Source organism: Carcharodon carcharias, chromosome 14, assembly GCF_017639515.1.
Source record: "Carcharodon carcharias isolate sCarCar2 chromosome 14, sCarCar2.pri, whole genome shotgun sequence".
In the NCBI taxonomy this organism is placed as follows: domain Eukaryota; kingdom Metazoa; phylum Chordata; class Chondrichthyes; order Lamniformes; family Lamnidae; genus Carcharodon; species Carcharodon carcharias.
The window spans coordinates 97925542-97943161 of NC_054480.1; the positions used below are offsets into that span (position 1 = coordinate 97925542).

Sequence of the window (17620 nt, forward strand, 5' to 3'; positions counted from 1 at the left end):
ACCACTGCATAGTCACAGTGGAGACGAAGTCCCGCCTTCACATTGGGGATGCCCTTCATCTTGCAGTGTGGCACTACCACCGTGCTAAATGGGATAGATTTCAAACAGATCTAACAACTACAGACTGGGCATCCATGAGACGCCGTGGGCCATGAGCAGCAGCAGAATTGTACTCGAGCACAATCTGTAACCTTGTGGTCTGGCATATCGCCCATTCTGCCATTACCATCAAGCCAGGGGATCAATCCTGGTTCAATGAAGAGTGTAAGAGGGCATTCCCGGAGCAGCACCAGGCATACCTAAAAATGAGGTGTCAACCTGGTGAAGCTATAACACAGGACGACTTGTGTGCCAAACAGCATAAGCAGCAAGTAATAGACAGAGCTAAGCAATCCCACAACCAAGAGATCAGATCTGAGCTCTGCAGTCCTGCCACGTCCAGTTGTGAATGGTAATGGACAATTAAACAACTCACCAGAGGAGGAGGCCCCACAAATATCCCAATCCCTCAAAAGATGTAGGAGTCCACATCAGTACAAAAGATAAGGCTGAAGCATTTGCTACAGTCTTCAGCCAGAAGTGCCGAGTGGATGATCCATCTCTGCCTCCTCCTCCTCCGGAGGTCCCCGGCATCACAGATGCCAGTCTTCAGCCAATTGGATTCACTCCACATGATATAAAGAAACGGCTAAAGGCACTGGATACTGCAAAGGCTATGGGCCTTGCCAATGTTTCAACAATAGCACTGAAGACTTGTGCTCCGGAACTTGCCGCGCCCCTAGCCAAGCTGTTTCAGTACAGCTACAACTCTGGCACCTACCCAGCTATCTGGGGAATTGCCCAAGTGTATCCAGTGCACAAAAAGCAGGACAAATCCAACCAGACCAATTACCGCCCTATCAATCTGCTCTCGATCATAAGTGAAGTAATGGAAGGGGTCATCAGTAATGCTGTCAAGCGGCACTTGCTTAGCAATAATCTGCTCATTGATGCCCAGTTTGGGTTCTGCCAGGGCCACTCAGCTCCTGACCTCATATAGCCTTTGTTCAAACATGGACAAAAGAGCTCAACTCCAGAGGTGAGGTGAGAATCACTACCCTTGACATCAAGGCCGCATCTGACCGAGCGTGGCATCAAGGCGCCCAAGCAAAACTGGAGTCAGTGGGAATCGAGGAAAACTCTCCGCTGGTTGGAGTCATACCTAGCGCAAAGGAAGATGGTTGTGGTTGTTGCAGGTCAGTCATCTCAGCTCCAGGACATCACTGCAGGAGTTTCTCAGGCAGAGTCCACGGCCCAACCATATTCAGCTGCATCATCATTGACTGACCTTCCATCACAAGGTCAGAAATGTGTTGTTTGCTGATAGTTGCACAATGTTCACCATTCACGATGCCTCAGATACTGAAGCAGTTCATGCCCAAATGCAGCAAGACCTGGATAATATCCAGGCTTCAGCTGACAAGTGGCAAGTAACATTCACACCACCAGCACGCCCCTTGATGTTCAATGGCATTACCATTACTGAATCCCCCCATGATCAACATCCTGGGGGTTACAATTGACCAAAAACTGACTGGACTAGCCATATAAATACTGTGACTACAAGAGCAGTCAGAGGCTAGGAATCCTACAACAAGTAACTCACCTCCTGACTCCCCAAAGCCTGCCCACCATCTGCAAGGCACAAGGTAGGTCTGTGATGGAATACTCCCCACTTGCCTGGGATGAGTGCAGCTTCCACAATACTGAAAGCTTGACACCATCCAGGACAAAGCCCACTTGATTGGCACCCCTTCCACAAACATTCACTCCCACCGCACAGTAGCAGCAATGTGTACCATCTACAAGATGCACTGCAGGAATTCACCAATGCTCCTTAGACAGCACCTTCCAAACCCACGACCGCTACCATCCCGAAGGACAAGGGCAGCAGATAGATGGGAACACCGCCACCTGGAAGTTCCCCTCCAAGTCACTCACCATACTGTGGGTGTACCTACACCACATGGACTGCAGTGGTTCAAGAAGGCAGCTCACCACCACCTTCTCATGGGCAACTAGGGATGGGCAACAAATGCTGGCCCAGCCAGTGAAGCCTAAGTCCCATGAATGAATTTTAAAAAAGGATTGGGATGTAGGCCTAGAGAAAGCCATGAAAGAATTTGTAAATAGGGTGAAGATTTTTATTTTGTGCATCATGAAATGGAACCAACTGAAGTTATTGAGATTTCATGCAGCACATGGTGTTGGGTTTGCAGGTCTGAATGAGTTGGAATACATGGGAGAAGCTGATGAAATCATAGGAGAAATTAAATCTAGAAGTAACAATTTTATAGAGTCACTGTTGCAGAGGTGAATGTAAGCTGCCCTTGTGCTTGAATAAATATGGGATCAAAACAGATTCTAACTTTGGACCCTGGTACATAGTGAGTTTCTGGCTGTGGAACTAACTTTGGGGAAAAGGTACTGTGTTTTTGCACAGAGGCCAATTTAAGATGGAGGCAGTCCAGTTTGTCCTTTTTGTTTAAAGTAGTGTTCTTCATTGCACGGCCCACGAGCCAGTGGCAGCTACCACCAACATGAAGTGCGATTCCCCAACCAGTGCTATAGTGCTGCTCCAGCATCTCCAACCAGGGCCCGGAGAGCAGATTGCGGTGGAGCAGAGGCATGAGGCCCGGAGAGGAGGGGCTGGCTGTGAGGTCGGCAGGGGGGTAAGTCCCTGCGAAGCGGAGCCCCAGGTTATGGGGTGGGGGAAGACTGAGTGTGTGTGTTGGAGTGAGAGAGAGCGAGTATGTGTGGGAGATCCAGGAAACCGACCCATTCGTTGAGGAGTGAGCCATCACCCACGGAGGTGCCACCTGGCATTTCGATGCAATTAGTTACTGAAAATGTTCAAGGGGCAGTTGCCATTACAGCAGGATGTGATGTACTTGAGTGCGCCATTATCTCCCCAAGAAAGAGAAGCTCTTTCTGCAGGTAAATCCCTCAACCCAGCACTGAGGCTCAGTCAAATCAGTCTACTTCAAGCCTGCATTATCTCCCCCCCCCACCCCCCCCAGAAAGAACAAATATATTCTGCTTTTCAATTAATGTCCCTTCATCCTTTATGTTATCACAAGCAGGAATGAATCAGACCTCTATTAAAGTAGTTGATATGCCTCTCATATTGCTTTTTTTTTTGCTAAAATGGCCCTTGCTTGAAAAATTGTTTAGAGTGATGGCAGTTTTGATGTTGGTCAGCTAACAGAATCATTTAAAATATCAAAGAGCACTGCAGCAATGGAGATGTTCAGCTGCTTTCTGCATTCTTTGACAATGGGGAAATTTGTGTTGAATGTATGTTAGTCGATAATTTTTTCTGTTAAATGATGCTTTTGTTTCAATAATTGGTGTTGCTTTGTTTTTGTAGTTAACTGGAAATCTATTTTCCCCTAACAGGGAACGTGAGAAGTGGGAGAGAGAGCGTATGCGAGAACGCGAAGAGCGGGAGCTGCTCCAGCGGGAGAGGGAGCGGCTTGAAATTGAAAGGAAGCGTCTTGAGAGGGAACGGCTAGAACGAGAAAGGCTAGAACGGGAGAGAATCAGAATAGAGCAGGTAAAACAAGGGCCAGGAAAGATATCAATTGTTAATTCATTCAAGGTGATGCTTTTAAAAAAAAGACAAATCTAGGGGTACACTTTCATCTATTTTTGTTTTAATAAGAGATATAGAAACACCCATCTAGTTGCATTTTGTGGCCTTTTAACCATCGTGACCAACTCCAACTATGATAGTTTAATATAAGAAATATGGAAAGGTATATGGTCCATATTGTTCAGTTCAAATAGAAATGATCGGTAGATTACATTTAGAATAAAATTAAGCTTTCTTTCCTCTATTATCTGCCATATAACCCTAAAATGTCTTCCTTTTGCACAGGAGAGGAGGCGAGAACAGGAGCGAATTAATAGAGAGAAAGAAGAACTCCGACGTCAGCAGGAGCAAATGCGCTATGAGCATGAACGTCGTGGTGGTATTAAAAGACCATATGATAGTGATAGGTAAATGTTTAATCTGTAATGCCACACACTGCCCTTTGCCTACTTGCTATTGTGTATAAACCTAAAAATGTTTTTCATCTTCCTCTTCTAGACGAGACGATCAGTACTGGCCTGATCAGAAACGTATAGCCCTTGACAGTGACAGCAGGTATGGCAGTCATGGATCAGACTTTGGCCGCCCAGAAAGGTTCAATGACTTTGATCACCGTGATCGAGGTCGGGGGTTTCCAGATATGCAGGTGGACAGGTGAGTTGCAGTTCAGTGTAGATTGTGATGCTTGTTGAGACTGGGCAAATTAAGGGTGGAAGTGAATTATGCTTGCACATCCTCCTTGGATTTAACACTTAGAGCACTGGTTGTTATGGGTATTTACAATTTGAGAATTCTACATCTGCAGTGGAGTTAAATTAGTGAATTATACAAATACACAAATAAGAAACTATGAAACTTCATTATCTTGATGAATAAACCTGCAAGAATGGTGCCAGGGGAAGTGGAAACTCAGCTTTTCCCACAAAGCACATTATTGTGGTTTCGAATGCTTCCAGCTTTTTGGCTAAAAATTAAGAAACCTCAAGTTAAGTTTTTAACTTCAGGTTTGTTTACACAGTTGACTTTTAAAATATTCACTTACTAAAATGTGTTTGGTTGCATGTCTGTAATTCACCTGATTGTCAGAATCTTCCCTAAAGTTACTGGTGTCAAGTATTAATTGTGGGAAAACTGTTGACTGAAACAAGTTTGTTGATGTTAGTGAAAAATCCTAAAGCTTAAAATAACTTAGATACAATTTCTTGGGAGACATTGGACATACCAGAAAATAATAGTAAGTTAAAGCTTTTATCATTATTTATTCAAATGGGTGCCTGACATCAGCCTAACTGTTAATTTATAAATTGCTTAATTATGATTAAAATTTAAAGGATTCTAGTGATGAGAAATGCAACGTTTTGCATTTCTTCTCATGTATCATACCATGCTGAGATAAGATACAGTATGAGTTCAATATAATGCGTTTTCCTACTCTGCCCTAAATCCAAATTTGCAACCACCAGTTGCCACCCATCATCTTCCACCACAGTCAGCTTTGCAGTTCTGTTTGAGCCATCAGTTGATAAATTGTTTTAATTAAACCTGAGCTAGAGTGACTGCCAGAGATTCTTTCTACTTGAGATTTTTTTTGCAGGTGGTAGAAAGGGGACACAATTATCATGTCAGTCGGGATTGTCTTGGGGCCCAGGTGCAAGATAAAATAGTGTTCCAGTCCTAAGATCTGTGTATTAAGGTGTCGATCTTGCTTGGGTTTTTGCATTATGCTTTGTTTCCACTGGCCTTAATGAATGTTTACACAAGTGAAAGTGAGTTTGGTCATATTGTTGCTTAACATCATCTTTCTCTCCCTTCTAGGCGAATGGATCGGTTTGACCGCAGAGATAGTGGCCCACCACGTCGGGATGAAGGGCCATTTGGAGGAAGATTTGACAAGAGGCTTGAAGGATTCCACGATAGACGAGGTGGCAGTCGGGGCCGTGATATTGTTATGAAATCAGGTAGAGACCACGATAGACACCTTGATCATGGCTCTCACCGCAACCACAGTCCTCGGCGCGAATCTCCACGAAGAGGGCCGCCACGTGGCAACTGGAAACCTGAGCGGATGCCAGACAGGCGTGATTCTGGGTATGAATTAAATTCTTAAAACCAGAAAAGATCTCAGAAATGTTATGTTCTTATGAACACTGGGATTTCTCAGGGTGGGAGAGGAAGAATTAAACACATGTAGAGATGTCACATGGGTCTGTTGAAATTTAGCATAATCTCTTAGGTGATAACCTGAAAATGACAACAGCTTTTTATTGAGTTTTTTTGATCTGTCCCAGCATTAGTCATTGTAACAATTGGGGTGAATGATGCACTAGGTTGTATTGTCTGATGAGTAGGATGAGCATTGATAGGTCTGATTACCGTTTCTGCATTTTTGAAATGCAATGAATGCAGTGGAATTAGATTCTAATGATGCTTCAGCTGAGTATGAATGCATTTTCCTACTGTAAATTGCTTCTATGCAGTCTATAAAAGTTTTACAAGTTGCTGTAGGATGCGCATGACCATTGCAGGAATCTCTTTGGTTTGCATTTAAATATCTGGAATGGCATGGAAAATGAACGAGTTGAGATGTGTAATGCAAGACAGAAAGCCAACTTTGCTGTTAAAACATTGAAAAGTTTACAAGAGAGAATGAGACGCTTAGTGCTTAAAAAGCTCTCCAATGCTTTTGAACTTCAGATTCAGTTGTTCAGCTGGAAAAGTGACCAATCTAAAATTAGCTGGAATCCTTCAACAAACTTTATGTGGCATAATCTGGTATGGCCTAGCTGTTTACATTGAGCATGAATGAGTGAGCACTTTTAAGAATTTTTATCTGGTCTACAAAGGATAGCACAGCAACAGATCGTATGGCTCAATCAGTCCATGCTGGTGCTTATGCACCACTCAAGCCTCCTATCTTTCCTCATCTAAATCTATCATTGTAACCCTCTGTTCCCTTCTCCTTCATATACTTGTCCAGCTTCCCCTTAAATGCATCGATACTATTCACTTAGCCACTCCAAATTCTCCTTCCAGTTCCAAATTCTCACCATTCTTTGAGTCAAAAAGCTTTCTCTGAATTCCCTATTGAATTTCTTGGTGATTCTATTAATATGTAATTGAAAATGAGTTGCTGTTGGATGCCATGCTGGTGCAAATCCTTTATCTTAATGGTGCTCTGTCGAGGTGTTTAACAGAACTTGAAATTATCCTTTAGGCCATTTAATAGAGTGGCAATCAAGTTTTCCAGTCTGTCTCAAGTGCTTACAGCTGGAAGAGGAAACCCTATCAAGACAGTCCACTGTAGTCATACTACCTAACAAAAGTCACAGTAGTTGAATGAAATATTTAAATAGTATTTTGGAAATTGATTTGCTAATGTGTATAGTATGTGTTTCTAGTTATGGCATTCTGAATGCTTATATTAATTTAATGATGTTGTGTTCCTTTCTTTCACAGTTCTCGAGGCATGATTGGTGATAGAGATGGACAGGTAACATATTTCACTTGCATGAATTTATTAGTTACGTATATGGATTTGGAACTATGGGATTGTCATTTTCAGATCTTAACCGAGGATTGTTGTATCTCTCCTAGCAAGACAAATCCAACCTGGCCAATTACCGCCACATCAGCCTACTCTCAATCATTAAAGTAATGGAAGGGGCTATCAACATTCCTATCAGGCGGCACTTGCTTAGCAATAACCTGCTCACTGATGCCCAGTTTGGGTTCTGCCAGGCCCATTCAGCTCCTGACCTCATTACAGCCTTGGTTCAAACATGGACAAAAGAGCTGAACTCCCAAGATGAAGTGAGAGTGACTGCCCTTGACATAAAGGCAGCATTTGACTGAATGTGGCATTAAGGAGCCCTAGCAAAACTGGAGTCACTGGGAATCAGGGTGAAAACTCTGCGGGTTAGAGTCATACCTAGCACAAAGGAAGATGGTTGTGGTTGCTGGAGGTCAGTTATCTTAATTCCAGGACATCGCTGCAGGAGTTCCTTAAGGTAGTGTCCTAGGCCCAGCCTGCTTCAGCAATGACCTTCCTTCCATCATAAAGTCAGAAGTGGGGATGTTCACTGATGATTGCACAATGGGCAGCACCATTTCTGACTCTCAAGACACTGAAGCAGCCCATGTCCAAATGCAGCAAGACCTGGGCACTATGCAGGCTTAGGCTGACAAGTGGCAAGTAACATTTGCACAACACAAGTGTCATACAATGACCATCTCCAACAAGAGAGAATCCAACTGTTGCCCCTTGATGTTCAATGGCATTATTATCACTGAATCCGCCACTATCAACATGCTGAGGGTTACCATTGACTAGAAACTGAACTGGATTAGCCATATAAATACTGTGGATACAAGAGAAGGTCAGAGGCTAGGAATCGTGTGACAAGTAACTCTACTCCTGACTCCCCAAAGCCTGTCCACCATCTACAAGGCACAAGTCAGGAGTGTGATGGAATACTCCCTGGATGAATGCAGCTCCCACAACACTGAAGAAGCTTGACACCGTCCAGGACAAAGCAACCCACTTGAGTGGCACCACATCCCTCCACCGCCGATGCACAGTAGCAGCAGTGTGCAGCATCTACAAGATGCACTGCAGGAATTCACCAAGACGCCTTAGACAGCACCTTCCAAACCCATGACCACTACCACCTAGAAGGACAAGGGCAGCAGATACCACCATCTGGAGGTTCCCCTCCAAGTAACTCTCCACCCTTTCTTGGAAATATATCACTGTTCCTTCACTGTCGCTGGGTGAAAATCCTGGAACTCCCTAACCGCACTCTGGGTGCACATACACCACAGGGACTGCAGCGGTTCAAGAAGGCCAGCTCACCACCATCTTCTCAAGGGCCACTAGAGGTGGGCAATAAATGCTCGCCCAGTCAGCGAAGCCCACATCCCATGAACAAATTTAAAAATAAATAAATATATGATCAGAAGGATATTTGATGGCTTTCAGTTACAGAGAATGAGATCTGTTACTGAACATCACGCAAGGGTGGGAAGATCAGATTCATGTTGAAGGCACCACATTGCTGAAGCCCCTCAGATGAGGGTCCTGCTGGAATTAATAGGCACATGGCATTGAACCTGTCAGAAGCATTCATATTGCAATGCTGCCCTCTGTAGGTCTTTCATAACCCTGAAGGCACATGCCACCTAGGGAAAATGAGAGAAATCATAGACTTGGGGTAAAGGTTCTAAAAGCAACACTTAAAAGGACAGGTTTAAGGACACATTTTTGCAACACCTGCCCCTTTACTTCCCCTCTCCTCACCGTCCAAGGGCCCAAACACTCATTTCAAGTGAAGCAGCATTTCACTTGCACTTCCCTCAACTTAGTCTACTGCATTCGTTGCTCCCAGTGCGGTTTCCTCTACTTTGGAGAGACCAAATGCAGACTGGGTGACCGCTTTGCAGAACACCTGCAAAGTGTGTCCGCAAGCATTACCCTGACCTCCCTGTCGCTTGCCATTTCAACACTCCACCCTGCTCTCGTGCCCACATGTCTGTCCTTGGCTTGCTGCATTGTTCCAGTGAAGCTCAACACAAACTGGAGGAACAGCACCTCATCTTCTGACTAGGCAGTATACAGCTTTCTGGACTGAATATTGAGTTCAATAATTTTAGATCATGAGCTCTCTCCTCCATCCCCACCCCCTTTCCGATTTTCCCCCTCTTTGTTTTTTCCAATAATTTATATAGATTTTTCTTTTCCCACCTATTTCCATTATTTTTAAATGTATTTCCATCCATTGTTTTATCTCTACCTTTTAGCCTTTTTTGATTCCTTTACCCCACCCCACCAGGGCTATCTGTACCTTGCTCGTCCTGTTTTCTACCTTTAATTAGCACATTCCTTTAGATAATATCACCACCTTCAACGTCTCTTTGTCTTTTTGTCTGTGACATCTTTTGGTTATCTCCACTGATCACTGGCCCTCTATCCAGCTCTTCTTGTCGTCGTCCCCCCCCCTTCCTTAAACCAGCTTATATTTCACTTCTCTTCTACTTATACTTAGTTCTGTTGAAGAGTCATGCGGACTCCAAACTTTAACTGTGCTCCTCTCCACAGATGCTGCCAGACCTGAGTTTTTCCAGATATTTTTGTTTGTTTTTGGATTTCCAGCATCTGCAGCTTTTTGCTTTTATCTTAGTGAGTCATGAGCCTTGTTTTTAATAGAAGTAGGATGCAAGGTGGAGGAAAAGCACAAACGTATTTGGAATTTTAAAGGAGCAAGAAAGAGGGTTCAGAAGAGCACTAACCATTCTGATATTGATAAAATTGGAGAACCGCAAAATGAAACAGTCAACATGTACTTGTCCAGGTTTCATCACTGAGCAGTAATCTGTTTCATTATCCCAATATGGGAACTATGTTAAAAACTGTTGTTGATCGCAACAATAATTTGAAAGGAATATATGGAAAAATTAAAGCATTAAATGAGTAATCTTTCTACATAGTTTCTTTAAGCAAACTTAAAATATTTGTATTATGTCTGTTCAGCATTATCCTGATGGAAGGCATGGAGGACCAGAACGCCACAACCGCGATTCAGGGTCACAGCGAGAGGGTTGGGGCGGGTCTGGTGGTGGCTATGGACCAGACATGAAACGTGTAGGAGACAACAGAGGAGGAATTATTCCTCGCCAATCAAGGTAAGTATTTGATAAAACTGCAAGAACAGGTTGAACTTAAGTCTAGAATTAGAGGAAAGAAGGACTGAGGCAAGGTATAAGAGTGGTGAATGTTGGAGATAGGCAGTTTATTGAGGACAGAATATTTTGGGTTATAGGGAGCTAAAGTCAGGAGGCAAAGTTTGGAGTGATATGTAAGTCATTATTCATGCATGCTGATGGTGAATTTGGAGGAATCATGGAGGAGCTTTTTGATTTATTTTGAATTGGGAGATGACCCAAGCAAGTATAAGGATTTCAGCTGAGGTAGGTGAACAGGCTATTCCTTTAAACCTATTCAGCTGTTAATTTAGATTGACTAATCTGTACCTCAACTCCATTCACCCACCTTTCTTTGGTATCCTTTGATACCCTGGCATAACAAAAATTTATCAACCTCAGTCTTGAAAAGTTCTATTTGACTCAGCATTCAGAACCTTTTAGAAGGTACAGGTTCCAGATTTCCCTAGACTAGATTAAGTGCTATGATGTAAAGCAAGAAGAGACAGTTTTGGAGCACAACACCAGTGTAGACCTGTTGGGTGAATGGTCAATTTTTGAGCTGTAAAATTCAATTCTATAGATCCCTTAATCATTCTAACATCTTGATTAGATATCCCTTTAATCAACACAAGAGAATATTAACCAAGCTTTTGCAACCTGTTAATTTAACCCTGGTATCATTCTGTTGCAGAGGCGGAAGTAATCATTTTGATGATCAGGATATTTTTGAATGGGCAGTTAGAGAGGGAGATGAAATATGGTGACAGTATAGAATCTTTGACCAAAATCAGTGCCTTTGGTATCTCCAGTGTTCACTTCAAGGAAATTCTGGTTATTGTGTATTTGAGAGGGAAAGATGTAGTACTGGATATTGTACATATTAAAGACACTCCTGTGCCCATGGTTCATGTAGCTGATGGGCATTGTATAACAAAGAAGCTTGAAGGCCAGTGTGTGAAATTTTAGGGTGTAATGCAGGAGGATGAGTATGTTTGGGGGAGTCGTTGCGACAGGAATTCCATTGTTGCTGCACTGGCTCACTAGGGCAAATGAGTGGAGCCACGTAAAAGCATACCTACAAAAATGGTAAGTGATTAGAGAAGGTAGAGACGAATGGCAAAAAAAGACAGGTAATCATGTTTCACAGGAGATACTGATCACGGGTGCTTGTTTTATGGATGGGTGCAAATCAATAGGGAGTTGCGGGAGAGATGAACAGCAGAGACATGTTTAATATCCTTAGGAAGATAGGAACAGGTGTAGACCATTCAACCCATCAGGCCTGAGTCGCCATAGGTCACATGACTCCAGGATGGTATGTTGCCTCCCTGGTGCCAGGGTCAAGGATGTCACTGAACAGCTGCAGGGCATTCTAAAGGGGGAGCACAAACAGACAAAGATCATGGTACATATTGGTGCCAACGACAAAGCTAGAAAGAGAGGTCCTGCAAGCAGAATTTAGGGAGCTGGGAAGCAGATTTAAAAAACAGGACCTCAAAGGTAGTAATCTGTGGATTACTTCTGGTGCCACGCGCTAGTGAGTATAGAAATAGATTAGTCCAATGAATGCGTGGCTGGAGAGATGGTGCAGGAGGGAGGGCTTTAGATTTCTGGGACATTGGGACTGTTTCTGGGGGTGGTGGGACCTGTACAAGGCGAACAGGTTGCACCTGAACCAGAATAGGACCAACATCCTTGCGGGCAGGTTTGCTAGTACCGGTGAGGGGGTGGGGGAATGTTTAAACTAACTTGGCAGAGGAATGGGATCCTGAGAGGAGGTTCAGCAGGCACAGCTAAAATTAGAAAAGAGAGCAAGTGAGTCTGGAAGGCATAGAAATTATAGACCAGTTAAGGCACAAGGGAGTTTGGCAGGGTTGGATGGTGTTTATTTTAATGCAAGGAGTCTGACAAATAAGGCAGAGGAGTTGAGGGCACAAATCAACACATGGAAGTATGATGTCATTGCTGTCACAGAGGCATGGTTGAGAGAAGGGCAGGATTGGCAGCTCAATATTCCAGGATATAGGGTCTTCAGGCAAGACAGGAAAGGAGATAAAAGAGGAGGGGGTATTGCAATATTGATCAAGGAATCAATTACAGCAGTAAGAAGGGATGACATCTTAGAAGGTTCCTCAAATGAAGCCATATGGGTAGAACTTAAAAACAAAAAAGGAGCTGGGAGTGTACTATAGGCCCCAGACAATCAAAGCGAAATAAAAGAGCAGATATGTAGGCAAATTTCAGGGAAGTGTAAAAGTAATAGTGGGGGATTTCAACCTCCCCAACCTTAACTGGGTTAGTCATACTGTGATAGGTTTAGAGGGAGCGGAATTCTTAAAATGCATCCAGGAGAGCTTTTTAAGCCAGTACATAGAAGGCCCTACAAGAGAGGAGCAGTCCTGGACTTAATTTTAGGGAATGAAGTCTGGCAAATAGTAGAGGTATCAGTGGGGGAACATTTTGCAGATAGTGATCATAACTCTGTTAGATTTAAGGATGATTTGGAAAAGGACAAGGATGGGCCAGAAATCAGAGTTCTAAACTGGGGGAGGGCCAATTTTAATAAGATCAGATATGATTTGGCCAGAGTGGAAAGGGAACAGCTATTTTTAGGTAAATCTGTCAGAGCAGTGGGACTCATTCAAGAAGGAAATAGGGAGAGTACAGGGCCAACATATTCCAGTAAAGATAAAGGGTGAGGCCAACAAATCTGGGGAACCTGGATTGGATAAAGAGAAAAGGGGAAGCTTATGGCAGATACCAAGGGCTGAAAACAATGGAATCCCTAGAGGAGTATACAATGTGAAGGGGGATCTTAAAAAATGAAATTAGGAGAGCAAAAAGGGGCATGAAAAAACATTGGCAGGTAAAATAAAGGAAAATCCAAAGTTATTTTACAAGTACATTGAGTAAGAGAATAACTAGGGAAAGAGTAGGGCCCATTAAGGGCAATAGTGGTAATTTGTGTGTGGAGCCAGAAGGAGGTTGGTAGGGTTCTAAATTAATACTTTGTGTCGATGTTCACAAGGGTGAGAGGGATGACATGGGTATGGAAATCAGGCAGAAGGACTGTGATATAATTATATACATTAGCATAGAAAGGGAGGAGGTTCTAAGTGGTCTGGCAGGCTTAAAAGTAGATAAATCTCCAGAAACAGATGAAATGTATCCCAGGCTGTTGAGTGACGTAAGGGAGGAGATAGCAGGGGCGCTGGCAAAAATTTTCAATATCTCTTAGGCTACAGGAGAGGTGCCAGAGGACTTGAGGACAGCCAATGCGGTTCCATAATTCAAGAAGGTAGGAAAGGATAAACCAGGGAACTACGGGCCAGTCAGTCTAACCTCAGTGGTGGGGAAACTATTGAAAGCAATTCTGAGGGACAGAATTAATCTACACTTGGAGAAGCAGGGGTTAATCAAGGACAGTCAGCATGGTTTTGTTAAGGGGAGGTCATGTCTGACCAATTTGATTGAATTTTTCAAAGAGGTGACCAGGTGTGTAGATGAGGGCAATGCATGTGACGTAGTCTACTTGGACTTCAGCAAGGCTTTTGACAAAGTCACACATGGGAGACTGATGACGAAAGTAAGAGCCTATGAGATCCAAGGCAAATTGGATCCAGAATTGGCTGAGCGGCTGGAAGCAGAGGGTGATTGTTGAGGGGTGTTTTTGTGACTGGATGCCTGTATCCAGTGGGGTTCCACAGGGATCGGTGTTGGGTCCCTTGCTGTTTGTAGTATATATAAGACTTGAATGTAGGAGGGTTGATCAGCAAGTTGGCGAATGACACAAAAATTGGTGGGGTGGTAAATAGTGAGGAGGATAGCCTTAGATTACAAGAGGATATAGAAGGGCTGCCAAGATGGGCTGATCAATGGCAAATGGAATTTAATCCGGGCATGTGTAAGGTGATGCACTCGGGCAGGACAAACAAGGCACAGGAATACACGATGAATGGTAGGACCATGGGAAGTACCAAGGATCAGAGAGACTTTAGTGTGCATGTCCGCCGTTCCCTTAAGGTAGCAGGACAGTTAGATAAGGTGGTTAATAAGGCATATGGGATACTTGCCTTTATTAGCCGAGGCATAGAATATAAGAGCAGGCAGGTTATGCTGGAACTGTATAAAATGCTGGTTAGGCCACAACTAGAGTATTGCGTGCAGTTCTGGAATCCGTATTATAGGAAGGATGTGATTGCACTAGAGAGAGTGTAGATGAGATTTACCAGGATGTTGCCTGGGCTGGAGATTTTTAGTTATGAGGAGAGATTGGATAGACTGGGGTTACTTTCCTTGGAGCAGAGGAGATTGAGGGGACACATGATTGAGGTGTATAAAATTATGAGGGGTAGACAGGAAGGAACTTTCCCCCTTGGTGGAGTGATTAGTAACCAGGGGGCATAGATTTAAGGTAAGGGACAGGAGCTTTAGAGGGGATGTGAGGAAGAATTTTTTCACCCAGAGGGTGATGGGAATCTGAAACTCACTGCCTGAAAGGGTGGCAGAGGCAGAAACCCTCAACATTTAAGAAGTATTTGGATGTGCACTTGTGATGCCATGGCATACAAGGCTATGGGCCTCGTGCTGGAAAATGGGATTAGAATAGTTAAGTACTTGTTTGATTGGCGCAGGCTCGATAGGCCGAAGGGCCTTTTTCTGTGCTGTAGACCTCTATGACACTGGCTAGGCCAGCATTTATCGCCTATCCCTAATTGCCCTTGAGAAGGTGATGATGAGCTGTCAACTTGCAATGCTGCAGTATATGTAGTGTAGGTACATCCACAGTGTGTTAGGTAGTTCCAGGATTTTGATCATGGCTGATCATCCACTTCAATGCTTTTCTCCCACGCTATCCCCACACTCCTTTATGTCATTGGTATTTAAAAATCATCTGTCAATCTCTGCTTTAAACATACTCAATGACTGAGCTTCCGTCGCCCTCTGGGATAGAGAATTCCAAAGATTCATAACCCTCTGAGTAAAAAAAAACTCTCACCTCAGCCCTAAGTAGCTTCCCCTCAGTTTGAAATTGTCACCTGGTTCTGGACTCCTCAGCCAGAGGGAACATCTTACCTTCATCTACCATGTCTGTCCTTTTAAGTATTTTGTAGGTTTCAATTAGATCACTTCTCATTCTTCAAAACTAGAGAATACAGGCCCAGTTTCCCCAATCTCGCTTCTTTGGCAGTCCTGCCATCCCGGGAACAAGTTCGGTGAATCTTCGTTGCATTCCTTGTATGGCAATATCCTTCCTAAGGTAAGGGGACCAAAACTGCTCACAGCTCCAGGTGTGGTTTAACCACGGTTCTATTGAAGCAGGACCTTACTCCCCCTGTACTCAATTCCTCTTGTGATAAAGGCTAATATACCATTAGCCTTGCAATTGCTTGTTGCACCTGCATGTTAGCTTGCAGCTCCAGCAACACTCAAGAAGCTTGACACCACCTAGGACAAAGCAACCTGCTTGATTGGCACCCCATCCAAAAACTTTCACTCCCTGCACAGTGGCAGCAGTTTGTACCATCTACAAGGTGCACTGCAGGAACTCACCAAAGCTCCTTAGCACCTTCCAAACCCACAACTGCTACCATCTAGAATGGCAAGGGCAGCAGACACGGGAACACCACCAGCTGGAAGTTCCTTCCATTCCGCACGCCATCCTGACTTGGAAATATGTCACCGTTACTTCACTGCCGCTGAGTCAAAATCCCTCGAACTCCCTTCCTAACAGCATTGTGAGTGTACCTATACCACATGGACTGCAGCAGTTCAAGAAGGTGATTCAACACCACTTAAGGGCAATTAGGGGAAAGGCAATAAATGCTGGTCTAGCCAGTGACGCCTACATCCCATGAGCGAATTAAAGTGACTTTTGTACACCCAGGTCCTTTATTTACATCTGCACTTTCTAATCTCTTAGCATTTAAGCAATACCCTTCACATCTGTTCCTCCCACCAAAGTGGATAACCTCACATTTTTCCACATTATGTTCCATCTGCCATGTTCTTGCCCACTCACTAAATCTGTCCAAATCCCCTTGAAGCCACTTTTCATTTCTGTCCCAACACGCATTTCACCTAGCTTTGTGTCACCCGTGAACTTGGAAATATTACATTTGGCCACCACATCCAAATCATTGATATATATTGTGAACAGCTGGGGCCCCAGTACTAATCCTTGCAGTACCCCACTAGTCACAGCTGCCTGCCAACATGAAAATGATCCATTTATTCCTACTATTTTCTGCCTGTCAACCAATCCTTAATCCATGCCAGTATATTACCTCCTATCCCATGTGCTTTCATTTTGCTAATCAACTGTAATGCTTTATCAAAAGCTTTCTGAAAATCCAAGTGTACCATGTCCACCGACTCGACTCCCCTTTATCAGTTCTGTTAGTAACATCCTCAAAAGACTTACAGGTTCGTCAAACATGATTTCCCATTCATAAATCATGTTGACTGTGCCCAATCGGATCATTATTATCCAAGTGTCCATTTATCACATCCTTTTAGAATAGATTATATAATTTCCCTGCTACTGATGTTAGGCTGACAGATCTGTGGTTCCCTGTTTTCTCTCTCCCTACCTTCTTAAATAGCAGGGTGACATTTGGAGAGGAAGGAGGTTGGAAATGGGGCAGTCAGCAGAGAAGATTAGCTGAGGATGGACTTTTTGGCGAGGTGACATTGGAGATATCCAAGGAAAAAAAGGCCCATTTACAATCGTAGGAAGCAAGGAAAGGCAGCTGATTAGGAATTTGGTAGGTGAATGATTGAGCGCTCAACTGAGTCTCATAAAGGAGATGAGTTTAGAGATTGCTGTAGCAGGGATGAAGAACTAGTGAGTATAGAGGGTTAAGGGAAGAACACGTAAAGCAGTACGTGAGTGAAATTATGGAGGGGTTAAGTTCATGCATAAAACTAAGAGTGATGTAGTGGCACAGAAATAGAATTGAATTATAGTCCCCCTTCCTGCCCCTTGCATATCTCTTGGAAATATCTTTAGATGTTGTCTCACTGGCTCATTTACATTGTAAAATATTACTTTTGCTTGTACAGAGATGGTAGGGATTGGAATAGTGACCATGGACGGAAGATGGAAGGCCATCCAGAACGCTCTTGGCAGGGTAACTTGGAAGCAGGAATGATGGGAAGAGATCCTGATCGTTGGCAAGGTAACCTTTTAGGACAGAGAAGTTTGTAATGAAAAGTCAGTGGTCTTTTTTTTTAAAGATTCCAATCATGATTGATTAGCCTGGTCATTCTTGAGCTTGTGATCAA

The 17620-nt window shown here is 43.6% G+C and overlaps 1 protein-coding gene across 4 annotated transcripts in view; it reads left to right on the top strand.

The window, feature by feature from the left end:
- The window catches only part of safb (scaffold attachment factor B), a 70395-nt gene that overhangs the window by 47444 nt on the left and 5331 nt on the right, over positions 1–17620 (top strand). For all 4 annotated transcript variants that reach the window (XM_041204039.1, XM_041204038.1, XM_041204040.1 and 1 more), the window contains exons 15-21: positions 3439–3595; positions 3920–4041; positions 4133–4288; positions 5450–5722; positions 7091–7124; positions 10161–10312; positions 17399–17514. In XM_041204039.1, coding sequence (XP_041059973.1) covers positions 3439–3595; positions 3920–4041; positions 4133–4288; positions 5450–5722; positions 7091–7124; positions 10161–10312; positions 17399–17514 — 1010 coding nt within the window. The remainder of the gene's footprint in view (positions 1–3438; positions 3596–3919; positions 4042–4132; positions 4289–5449; positions 5723–7090; positions 7125–10160; positions 10313–17398; positions 17515–17620) is intronic.